The 12,400-nt window shown below is 50.3% G+C and overlaps 1 protein-coding gene across 1 annotated transcript in view; it reads left to right on the top strand.

Annotated features, from left to right (window-relative positions):
- Nfam1 (NFAT activating protein with ITAM motif 1) overlaps positions 1–11,148 on the top strand; it is a 36,349-nt gene extending 25,201 nt beyond the window's left edge. Inside the window, exons 5-6 of the mRNA XM_032918573.1 lie at positions 8,798–8,884; positions 10,677–11,148. Of these exons, the coding sequence (XP_032774464.1) occupies positions 8,798–8,884; positions 10,677–10,736 (147 nt within the window). The 3' untranslated portion in view covers positions 10,737–11,148. The remainder of the gene's footprint in view (positions 1–8,797; positions 8,885–10,676) is intronic.
- The last annotated feature ends 1,252 nt before the right edge of the window (positions 11,149–12,400 follow it).

Below are 12,400 nucleotides of genomic sequence, written 5' to 3'. Positions count from 1 at the left end.
GTTACAGAGCTGCCATGTGGGTGCTGAGAATCAAACCCAGGTCCTCTGAAAGAGCCACCCGTGCTCTTAATTTAACTGCTGAGCCATCCCTCCAGCCTAGATTTTTTTTTTTCTTATGCTAAGGTATCTCCAAGGCATTTTCCTTCTCAAACAGTATCCTTCTAGCAGGTGTTTTTTTTTTTTTTTTTTAATGGAGAAGACTCACTTTTACCAAGGACTTTTTTCTGGTCTTTGGTTAGCACCTTCTAGGATTTGGACTGACGTCCTGAGTGTTGCAAAGAGAGCCAACTTCATCCAGGGTCACAGGGCAGCTGGCTCTAGGGTTTTAGGACCAGAAAGGAGGTGGTGTGGAAAGAGACTGATCACAGAAATTCACTAAGTCTTTGAGATATGACTCCACTAGTGTGGCCGGGAGTGGTGGCACAGGCTTATAATCCCAGCACCCATAACTCAGCACTCAGGAGGCAGAGGCAGGCAGATCTCTGTGAGTTCAAGGCCAACCTGGTCTACCGAGCAAGTTCCAGGATAGCCAGGGCTACACAGAGAAAGCCTGTCTTGAGAATAAAAGGTGTGTGTGTTTGGGGTTGGGGGGAGCCTACCAGTGTGAACTGGACCTGGGCAAAGAAGAGGTCATTAGCAAAAGCAATGGTAATGTCAGGAGCCATCTGTTGTGTGCCTACTATGTGCTGATGATTGATAGGACATCAGTCCTCTTGGTAGGGATTTAAGGGACAGGTGCTGTCTTCATTTTCTGATAGTCTATTCCAACATACATTGGTATTACACAGGGTGGCCAGCAGAATTCCCTCACTAACTGATGGTTTCTCTGGGAATTCCTTTGAAGTTACAATGACCCCTACTGTGTCCATCAGATGACTAGTAGAAGTTTTATTTCCCCGTTCCGACCCTCCTACCTTTAGCCTTTGGCTACTGCCTATGGTCTCCAGGGTGATGAGGATGGGTCAGGGTCATCCCTGTCTTCTCCCAGCTCCAGAGAGGATTTCTGCTTGATTTTCTTTTCATTTGCTTTATATAATAGACTTTTCTGCTCTTTATGGTTTCTTTAAATTTTCATTAATTTGTTTTAAGCGGTGTGTGTGTGTGTGTGTGTGTGTGTGTGTGTGTGTGAGAGAGAGAGAGAGAGAGAGAGAGAGAGAGAGAGAGAGAGAGAGAGAGACAGTTTATTTGCAGGAATTTGTCTTCTTTTTCCACAGTGTGGGACCTTGGGCTTGAACTCACGTCTTCAGATTTGGCAGCAAGTTCCATTATTTTACCAGCCCTACCCTTCACTTTTTCTTTGCTTTCTCCCTCTCTCCCTCCCTCCCTCCTTCCCTCCCTCCCTTCCTTCCTTCCTTCCTTCTTCTTGAGGTTTTTCAAGACAAGGTTTCTCTGTATAGCCTTAGCCATCCTATCCTAGAACTCACTCTGTAGACCAGATTGACCTTGAACTCACAGAGATCCCCCTGCCTCTGCCTCCTGAGTGCTGGGATTAAAGGCATGCACCACCACGCATGACTTTCCTCTTTTCTAACAGGAGAATTTAAGTCTACGACTACCCTCTAAGTGGCTTTAAGTGCCCTCTAAGATGTGCGTTTGGACCACTGGCAGTCAAACCCAGGCCCTTTCACATACTTGCTCTCTACCTCTGAGCTCTCCCCCATTATCCCCAGTCGGTCCCCCTTAAGACTTTTTCATATTTTGGAGCGAGCTATGTAGCCCAGGCTAGCTTTGAACTCCTGATCTTCATGCTTCTGCCTCTTAAGTGCTAGAATCGCCAGTACACCTAACCATTTCCCCTAAAAAATGCTGTTCTGCTGCACTTTCATTGTCTTTCAGCGTGAACTTTCCACAGAAAATTCTTTTTTGTTTGTTTGCTTTGTTCTTTAGAGACAGGGTTTCTCTGTGTAGCCCTGGCTGCCCTGGAACTCGCTCTGTAGACCAGGCTGGCCTTGAATTCACAGACATCCTCCTGCCTCTGCCTCCTGAGTGCTGGGATTACAGGTATGGGTCTCTCCCCTGACTCCACAGAGAATTCTTAGTTGTCTCGCTAGTGTTCTGTTTTGTTTTTTGCTAATTTGCTTAATAATAATAAAAAAAAGCCTATTTGTGGGGCCCGGAGAGATGGCAGCTAAGAGCACTGGCTGCTCTTTCAGAGGCCCTGGGGTCAGAGGACAGCACCTGCTGGGCAGCCTCACTGCCATTCCATTTCCAGAGGATCAGGCACCCTCACACTGACGTGCATGCAGGCAAAATACCAAGGCACATAAAAAATCCTTTAAAAATATATTTATTTTTGTACTGGGGAGGGCGTGTGCATGCCACAGCGTGCGTTTGGGGAGGGCAAGGGGAAACTTATGGAAGTTGGTTCTCTCCTACTCTGTGGGCTTTGGGGTCTGACTGAGCTCCTTGGGCTTGGTGGCAGACTCCTGTACTTCCTCTCCTCGGCCGTCTCGCCGGGCCCTCGATTTATTTATTTTTGATGCCTGTTATTTTATAATGTTCTTTACCTCTGACTAAGTCTATCATGCGTTTGTACATATGTTCTGACTTTTCTACTCTGAACGCCGCTGAGACTTGCTGTGAGTTTCTCCTGATGCCCCTGGAAAGCTTCCACGCACTCCTGGCAGGCGAGGGTTCTATATGTGTCCAAGAGAGCCAGTTTGCTGATCACCTTGCTAAATTATTCCGTACCCTTATTGATCCCTATTGATTTTTCTTGTCTTATCAGTTGTTATAAGAAGTGAGTTATGTGCCGGGAGATTGTGGGTTCATGTATTTCTCCTCTCCACTGTGTCAGCCTTGCTGTCTTTCAAATGCAAAAGGTCTCACACGTTATGACATCAGAGAGGCTGTGCCACTCCGACTTTGCCTTTAGGAACCTGACCTACTAGGAGTACTTAGAGTGGGTCAGAAGCAAAGCCTTGTGTTTGTTTGGTTTTAGACGGGGGCCCCACCGTGTCAACTCACGCTGCTCTGGGACTTGCTGAGTCCTGGTTCTGAGATGATTAATACGGGGCTAGTCACACAGTGCTGTGTTTGCAGCTCCCAGCACACTATGGTCCCTTCCGCCTTAAATTCCTCATCCTGAACTGTGTCTGCTCCAGCTGCCCTCCCGTCTCTACAGATGACAGAATGCTCTAGGGTGCCTTTTCTTGATGCTTCCTCTTTCTATTTTTTTTTTATTATTTTGCATTTAAAAAAACTGTGCATGTGGGCACCTGCGTAGACCGCCTGTATATGGGAATGTGAACTGAAATGTGTCAGAGCATGTGTGTGGCTGTTAGAAGTCAGAGATCAGAGGTCAGAGGATCACTGCATGCACCGTGTTTGAGTTCTACCTTAGTTGAGGTAGAACTTGAGTTCATTGCTGCATTCTCTAAGGCTAATGGCCTGTGAGCTCCTGGAAGCTTCCAGGGATTCTCCTGTCTCATCTCGCCAGAGCAGGGCTGGATTTACAGACTATGCACTAGCCACACCTGCTTTTACATGGTTTCTAGAGATTTGAACTCAGGTCTGCAACACGTGTGCATGACAAGTGCTTTCCTCACCCACTACCGAGCTGCCCACCCTCCCCTCTCCTTTGTGACTGTCACCTTTCTGTTCATCTGTCTGTCTGCCTTCACAGAGCTTCTGTCCTCAGTCATGTGATTATATCCAGCGGACAGTTCTGGGTCCTTGGGTCCCTTGATGAGCAGCTTCTGATGATAGCACTGAGTGGCCCCTCCTCCTTGATTCTAGAACATTCTATTCTCTCTTGATCCTCTCCTGACTCACTGCCAAACCTCTTCAGTTCCAATTGACTGATTTCTCTTCCGGAACTATGGAACCCTAATCTCCAAATGTTGGTATAGACATTGGGGTTCAGTCCTGGAACTCTGGTCCTCTTTTATCTACAGTATCCAACCCCAGCGATCTTACTGGAAGTGTTCTGAACACCACTCATGTCTGGGCCAGCCTCAGCATATGTCTCAGACATCAGAAGCCTTGGACCCAGCTCCACCAGGAAGTCTCAACCACACTTCTCAACCAAATTCCAACTCTTCAGGCACTGGGTGCTTCCTCCTTACATCTGCACCCTGGGGGATGCTGGCTGTCCCCTCTGTTACTCGAACTAGACACTTGAAGATGTTCTTTCTGTCCTCACTTACCTGCCTTAGCTATTGCTGTAATGAAACACCCATGACCAAACACAAGCTGTGGAGGAAAAAGTTTATTTGACTTTTTCATCCACATTCTTAGTCCTTTGCTGGAAGAAGTCAGGGCAGAAACTTACCCAGGGCTGGAACCTGGAGGCAGGAGCTGATGCAGAGGTCATGGAGGGATGCTGCTTGCTGGCTTGCTCCTCATGGCTTGCTCAGCCTGCTTTCTTATAGAATCCAGGACCACCAGCTCAGGGATGGCCCCACCTACAGTGATCTGGATATTCCCCTGTCAATCACTAAGAAAATATCTATAGCTAGAATCTCTGGGGACATTTTCTCAATTGAAGTTCCCTCTTTTCAGATGATTCTAACTCCTGTCAAGTTGACATAAGACTACACAACATATCACCTAATACCATGCACTGGCTGGCCTTGTTTCAGCCTCTCCTGTCTCTTGTTGGTGGTGGTCTGTTGCTCTCTTCAGGGGCCCGTGTTCATCCTTGTCTGTCTTCTGCCTGGCAGCAGCCAGAGCCAGCGCATTAAACCGTTGACAGATCACCCTCTGCTTAGCACCTTGGTGACTTGGGGGCTAATGAGCAGCAGTCTTACTGAGAAACCCAAGATGAGGAAAGAAGCGGGACTCCTGGGAGTCATCACACTGGGTGCCGGGCCTGTGAAGGAAGAGGAAGGAGGACACCATGGAATTACCCTGAGCAGGATGAGGTTGCTCAAGTCCCAGTCCCTTCCTCTTCCTGAAAGGGGAGGAGAAAAATGATCTTTCTTTCCTTCTTTCTTCCTTCCTTCCTTCCTTCCTTCCTTTCTTTCTTTCTTTCTTCTTTTCTTCTTCTTTCGTTCTCTTTCCTTTTTTCTCCTCTCTCTCTCTCTCTCTCTCTCTCTCTCTCTCTCTCTCTCTCTCTCTCTTTCTTTTTTGAGACAAGGTCTCACTTAGCTGGCCTGGATTTTACTATGTAGACCAGGCTGGTCCTGCCTCTACCTCTGCCTCTCAAGTGCTAGGATTAAAGGCGTTCTCTACCACATCTGGAGCAGCAATTCTTTTTTATTATTATTAACTTGAGTATTTCTTATATACATTTCGAGTGTTATTCCCTTTCCCGGTTTCCGGGCAAATATCCCCCTCCCCCCTCCCCTTCCTTATGGGTGTTCCCCTCCCAACCCTCCCCCCCTTGCTTCCCTCTCCCCAACAGTCTAGTTCACTGGGGGTTCAGTCTTAGCAGGACCCAGGGCTTCCCCTTCCTCTGGTGCTCTTACTAGGATATTCATTGCTACCTATGAGGTCAGAGTCCAGGGTCAGTCCATGTATAGTCTTTGGTTAGTGGCTTAGTCCCTGGAAGCTCTGTTTGGTTGGCATTGCTGTACATATGGGGTCTTGGAGCAGCAATTCTTAAGACCACCACACCCTTTATAAATTCTTGTTCCACCCACAGTCAAGATCAACGGCCCTGTTCATAGTCTCCAAGCTGTCTACCTGTCCAAGAGGCCCTTCCTATACCAGCTTTCTCCTCAGATAGCCCTTTCTAGTGTAGTGCAGTGTAGTACTTAAGTGACAGCCTCCTCTGACCCCTCTCATGTCTCTCTGATGTCTTCATGTCTGGTTTCTTTTTCCTAAATGGTTACAGTCCCCCTTCAAGCCCCCTCCTAGCCCTGCACAAGCCCAGTGCCCTGAAATCTGCTCTGACTTCCCAGTATATCTTTGGTTATGAGGCCTGATAAGGGCAGAGTGAATGCCCATAGCCAATGTGGGGCATCAGCAGCATTTAGAGCTCTCCTGTCACCTCTGCCTGGCCCAGTGTTCCCTCAGTGCCTCACTGCTGTCCTTGCTGATGTGACTTTTCTTTTTCCTTAGGATTTATTTATTTGTATGTGTATTGGTGTTTTGCCTGCATGAGTGTCTATGTAAGAGTGTTAGATGCACTGGAACTGGAGTTATAGACAGTTGTGAGCTGCCATGTGGTTGCTGGGAATTGAACCCAGGTCCTCTGAAAGAGCTGTCAGTGCTCTTAGCTTCTGAGCCATCTCTCCAGCCCCCAGAAGTGACTTTTCTAACACTTAGGTGTGGTATTGGAAAACCTTCCTCAGAAGTGGGTTGCTGTAGAGCGCTTACCTAGGAAGCGCCAAGGCCCTGGGTTGGTCCCCAGCTCGAAAAAAAGAACCAAAAAAAAAAAATAAAATAAAATAAAAATAAAAAAAGAAGTGGGTTGCTGACTTCAAATGTACCAGGCCCCCAACCCACAACTGCAATGCTCTTTCTCCACTAAATACTGTTCCTTTCTAAACTGTGACCTCAGAGCTAGACCATGACCTTAATGCCCAGGACTCTCGGAGGATGTGGTCCAGGCACAGACAGCTGGTTTTGCACCCCACTAAGCCAATCTGGAGGTTGGCTCTGACTCACCCACTAGGCTAATGAGTGTTTATAACTGCCCACTGGGTAACAGGAGGCAAAAACAGGAGACAAGCGACCAGGGAGAGCTGAGCCCAACTGAGCCCTAGCTTGGAGACATTCAGATAGCCCAGTCTAATCCAGTGTAGTCCTGCAGCGCAGAGTGGAGGCAGGCAGTTTCTCCCATGATCCCTGCTCCCATGAGGAAGGCTAGGAAGACAGAGCTGGATCAGAGGTTCAGAAGTGTCCTGTTGACAAGGCCCTACCCTGCACAGCAGGTCATACCCTGAATGCAAATGTAGTCAGCTGGTCAAGGCTCCCCTCTGCAGCAGCTATGTGATGGCCACCCTTGCCATTGGAGCACACACACCAGGAACAGGGTGGCCCTTCCTTGTCTCTGATCATCCCTGGCTTCTCCGGGCTTGCATCTGCTAGGGCAGCCTGTAAGACTGGAGACACGAGAGAAAGGGAACCAACCACTGTGATCCCAGCTTTGCCAGGTCTGAGAAGGGTTCAAGTGGTCACAGTGTGACTGGACAGCATGTCCCACCCTGTGTGCTGGAAGGAGGCCAGAGCTCCAGACAGTCACAGAGACCCACGCATGTCAGGCCAGGCCTTAGAAGTTTCCTTCCCTTGGAACTGAGGCAGATTGGAAGATCCTCTTGCAGGCTCCATCCTGTATCTGTCTGAGACATTGTGAATGGTCCTCATGACATCCACACCACCCATGCCTGATGCCCTTGAAGTTAGGGTCTCCCAAGCGCCAAATGGTTTATTACAGGGGTTTTCATGCGTGGCTACCTCTGGGTGCTTTCTTCCCTTCTCCCCTCCCACGCCCCACCCTCCTCCTGCCTCTGAGCACCACCTGTCTCTCCAGCCTGCCTCACCAACCCCTGCTTGACTGTTGCCAGGGAAACCGCCTCCTTGGCAACAAGCCGGCATCCATCTGACAAGTACACCGGGGAAGGGAATGCTCTGCCTCTTGCTTGGGCTGCTGCAAGCTCTGTTCTAGAGCCCAGATACACTCCAGCTGCGGTCGCAGAGTAGGGGAATGTTTTGCCTTCCCTGGTGATCACCAAGCGACTGCACATTAAGCTCCTACCATTTGCCTAACTTTGTGCAAGGCTCTTCGTGTGCAACCTCATGTTTATTCATGTGTTGGGCCCGCGAGACAGACGTGATAGCTTCCATTTTGTAGCTGGGGAAACTGAGGCACAGAGAAACAAAGAAGCTCCCTATGGCTGCAGGTACCAGAGCCAAGAATCGAGCTCGCTCTTCAAAGCCTGGTTCTTCTCACCATCTAGGAATCTGTGGTTTGGCCTCTAAAGACTCTAAAGTGAACCGGCCCCACACACACCTGTAAGGTGCTCCCTTGCCAACCTCATTAGGTGGCACTCTTGGTGTGCCAAATCCAGCTATACAGTCAGGAGCTCACAGACAAACCAGGCATGGTCCCTATCCCCAGGAGGTTCCCAAGACTGGAAGCCATGGATGTGCATCGAGGTGTGACCTATGACAGAGAGCCCCAGGGGGATTTCTCTCTTTGGTCATGGGTTTGCAGGGCTGTGTGGTCAGAGGGGAGAGGGAGAGCGTGTATTTCCAAAGGTGCGAATTTAGAGACCGAGTGGAGTTTAGGTAGCCAGAGAGGGTGGTGGAGGGGATAAAGGGAAGTGACTGTGGAGAGAAAAGCATGCACTGGGCTCTGGAGTTGGACTCTGGATTCCTCCAGTGAGGCATAGGATTGATGGATGAAGAATGAGAGCCTCTATTGGGTACCTTAGATGTCTGTGAGCCCAGGATGGGTGATGAGTAAGAGGAGACCTGGAAGGTGGACAGGTTCCTCACGGTCAGAGTCTGAGCTGGGGAGTGAGGGCTGAAGTTAGCAAGGGACCTGGGTGTCATGCACAGCGCTCCCAGCTGCTAGGTGTTCAGGGACCTAAGGACCAGCAGGGATGGTGGAAAAGAGCATGTCCTTTCCCCAGCCAGATGCAAGACTGGAAAGAGTCCAGTGCTGGGCTTTGATGGTAATCCTTGAGGTAAAGTGGTGAGGTACAGACAGGTGACTTATGACGGACAGTTTTAATGGTGTGGCTGTTCACAGCATGGGGACAGTGAATGGGGGCAGTGGGGGTCTGTCCTTCCCTGGGCTTCCACAGCACATCAGGTTAACAATAAGGGGGAAGGATTGCTCCAGGAACCTGGGGCCTGCCCTTCTCCGTACCTGCCACTAACCCTGGTGCCCTATGTCCTACAGTCCCTACAGCGTCGAGAGACAGAGGTCTACGCCTGCATCGAGGGAGAGACTAGTAGCCCTGTCTCCAGCCAAAGCCCAGACACCAAGGTATGCCCTGGAGCTGGGGACCCTGGAGCCTGGCTCCTTCTGTCTTTCCTTCTGATCCATGTATGCCATGTGAATTTAATAGAGAATTGGACCACCTGACGTTGAATGTCCCCTCCCCAGAAGCTGGCCTAGTGGCTGGGAGGTCTGGGAGCTTTGATCCTGCAGCAGCTGTGCAGCTGTGGAGTATTTACTGCCCTCTGCTTGAGTCTCCTGGTCTGTAATCTTGATTAGCCAGAATAATCCTCACCTCCCAGACCTGCTGTGAGGACAGACCACATTGCTGCGAGGGCTACCTAGGACCAAGTGTGCACTCACGCAGTGTGGTGATTACTCAACGCTGGTGAGCACCGTGAAGTTGCTTACACTGGCCAATCAGGTGAGAGCATAAGGCTTCCAGAGGTGTGCTAGTGCCAGCACTGGCTGGCCTGCTCAAGACTGTCTAATGACAGGGCCCTGGGCTCATTCCTTAGTCACACTTTCTTTCTTAAACCTCAGTTTGCTCATCTGTAAAGTGGGTGAGTAATATTGACCCGAGCTACCAGCTTTGCCAGAATTCAGGAGTAACATGAGCACTGTAGCTTTTAACTCTACAAAGCAGCAGTGTGGTCAAGCTGGTGTGGGAGGCCTGCAAGATGGATAGTCTCTGGGCATTCTGGAGAAGCCTCACAGAGCACAAACGCTGGTCCTCTACCATTTTCAGCCCAGGCTGGAAGTGCTTATTGAATCTCTAGGTCTCAAAACCCTGAACTAGGCTCTAACTGGAATCACTCCCACCCTGGACCACTGAAGATGTGACATCCATCTCAATCAATGTCTGTACAGGTGTCTGGGGTGCTAGGCAGGAAAGTGAGGTACACTGCCTTCTGGGAGCCTACTCTGTAGGAATAAACTATTCTGGGCATACAGAGATATTGGTAGCCTGGAGGGACAGGTCCGGTGGAAAGGCCAGAGTAGGGCAAGAAGGGAGGGCTCCCGGTCCATGTATGTATGTATGTGTGTGTGTGTGTATGTGTGTACATGTGTATTGTGTACATATGCATGCGTGTATGTGTGTATGTGTGTATTGTATATGTGTGTGTTGTGCATGTGTGTATGTGTGTATGTGCGTATGTGCGTGTATGTATGTGTGTATGTATGCGAGTATGTGTGTATATGTGCATGCATGTGTATGTGTGTATTGTGTATGTGTGTACGTGTTTATGTATGTGTGTATGTGTGTGTATGTATGCATGCATGTATGTATGTATGTATGTATGTATGTATGTATGTATATGTCTGGCTGCAGTTTCTCCTCCCTCCTCTTTTCCTGGTGTCCCCCACTCCCACCCCACTACCCCTGGTCCTCTTGAGATGCACCCTGCAAGGTGAATTTGCGTAGCTAGGCCCTGAGTGGCTTTGCAGAAGAGCTCACAATCCAGACCAAAGGGAGATCACGGGGGAGAGAGAGGCTAGGGAAGCTGACTAGGGGTAGCCTGGTATAACTGGGGGGGTGGAGGCACGGAGAGCACGGCAGGAGATGAGGTAGGCTTGGGGATAAAGGTCATGTTTCCTGTCAAATTGGCTCTCAGGAAGCTCTCTGCCTGCCCCTCGACCAAATTAAATCAGTAGGAATCCAGAGACTGTGGCTCATGCCTCTCCCCCTCCCCCCAGCACTCGGGAGGCAGAGACAGAAAGATTGTGACCAGTTCAAAACCAGCCTGGGCTACACAGTAAGTTCAACCCAACAACCATTGGTTCAATTTTGTTCTCTTCCTGACCGATATTTTCCTCTCTCTCTCTCTTTCTCTCCTAGGGGAAAATGAATAGAGTTGAAGATGACCGTGAATTTAACCTCGTCTATGAAAATCTTTAGAAGTTTTACAGGCTCCGAGCCTTGTCTTGGATTAGGACTCCAGAGCCGCATCTCTTGTCTAAGGACCTGCTTTGGGCTGGCAGTAGGGCCTTCAGGACACGCATCTCCTCACCTGCAGTCAGGTCTCCCCCTACCTTGGCCTGGTCTGCTCTCACACTCTGCGTCCCAGCCTGAACAGTTAATGCCTGGGCTTTTGCCCAGGCTGTTCCTCCATCAAGAAAGCCATTCCTTCCCTGTGCCCATGGAGAAGTGGTTCTCAGTCCCACGGGGCTCTCTTGGATAACATCTCTTTCCTTTTCACCCCTTACTGCCACCCCTGCAGAGCTGTGTATGTGACCGTCTTGACATCTGCCTTGAACATTTTGGTCCACGGCAGACTTGCCCTTGGGAGAACATAGGAGGACCCCAGTGAGGACTATGTCTGGCCACTGAGCCACTCCAGCTGCTCAGCTAGCCCAGAGGCTTGTAGTACAGGGTGGGCACATGAGGGTGGACTGGAAATTGGTATGGCTAAGGAGAGATGGGCGTCAAAGAACTGCTCCAAAGCTGGCTGAGTCCAGGGCCAGATATGGAGGCTGCGGATATGGCCAGGACCAGCAGCAGGGAGGCTCCATGCACTCTGCTGAGAAAGGAGAATCTAGCTTGTCTCAGGTAGAGGTGGAGGGTGACGGGAGTGCCCATCCCCAATGAGAACCCTGAGCTAGCTTCCATCAGCCTGTGTGGACACACACATCACCGTGCCTGCCACCCTAGGCTCTCCAGGCCTCTGTTTCTTATTCTATCCTTAGACACAGTTCCCCCAGTTCCTCCTTGTGACCTACTCTGACCCCGCTACCCCGGCTTCATGCCCGTTTCCTGTGTTTATTTATTTGCTTTTGGCCCGTCTTGCCTCCCCTGAAAATGGAGAGCAGCCTAGCTGTCTCCATGCCACCTCTTTCCTCAGTGGTTCGGCTACGTGGCTTGCTGCTGAACCTCCCCTGGGCAAGTGGGTGAGTCTCTGTGCTGGAGAAACCCAAGCCAGGGTGGACCAAAGCTCTCCCATACCTCACAGCCTTTCTGGCCCTCCGGGAACTCATTCAAGGGACCCATCATTACACCCCAGACACCCCTGCAATAGGGAAGCCGTCTCCTTGGAAGGCAGTAACTGAAGGGCTCAGTTCCTGGGGTGCAGGGACTCCCACCTTCCTTCCCTCTGCTTAGCCTGCCATTCCTTCAGCTTTTCGGTTTAGCTGTGGAACCAATGGGGCAGTCTACCTCCCCTACTTTCCAGGCTGCTTCAAAGGTTTCTGGGATGTTCTCATTCCAAAATCGGCATGCACCAGGGAATATGGAGGTGCCCATGAACAGACGCAGCTAGCCTGGCCCGAGTGTTGAGCTCTAACCCCTCAGGCAGAAGGGGGCTGGACAGTAGCACCGGGCTTGTCTGGGCCCAGTGGATGGCTTGCAACCTGCAAGCCTAGTTCTGGGCTCTACTCTTGAGCACCCAACATGTAAAGTTCCTCACGGGCTGCCAGGCTGAGTGAACGCCCATGCTCTTGGAGGCTGGCTTGATGAATTCCCGGTCGGTGAGGAAGGGGAACTGCCTGGCACAGAGCTGCCTCCAGGCTCCTGACTCCCAGCCTCCTGGCTCCAGCGATCTGAGATGAAGCTCAGTGCTGGGGTAA

This window comes from Rattus rattus, chromosome 1 (assembly GCF_011064425.1).
Source record: "Rattus rattus isolate New Zealand chromosome 1, Rrattus_CSIRO_v1, whole genome shotgun sequence".
NCBI classification, from domain to species: domain Eukaryota; kingdom Metazoa; phylum Chordata; class Mammalia; order Rodentia; family Muridae; genus Rattus; species Rattus rattus.
This window is presented reverse-complemented; position numbering and strand designations above follow the sequence as displayed.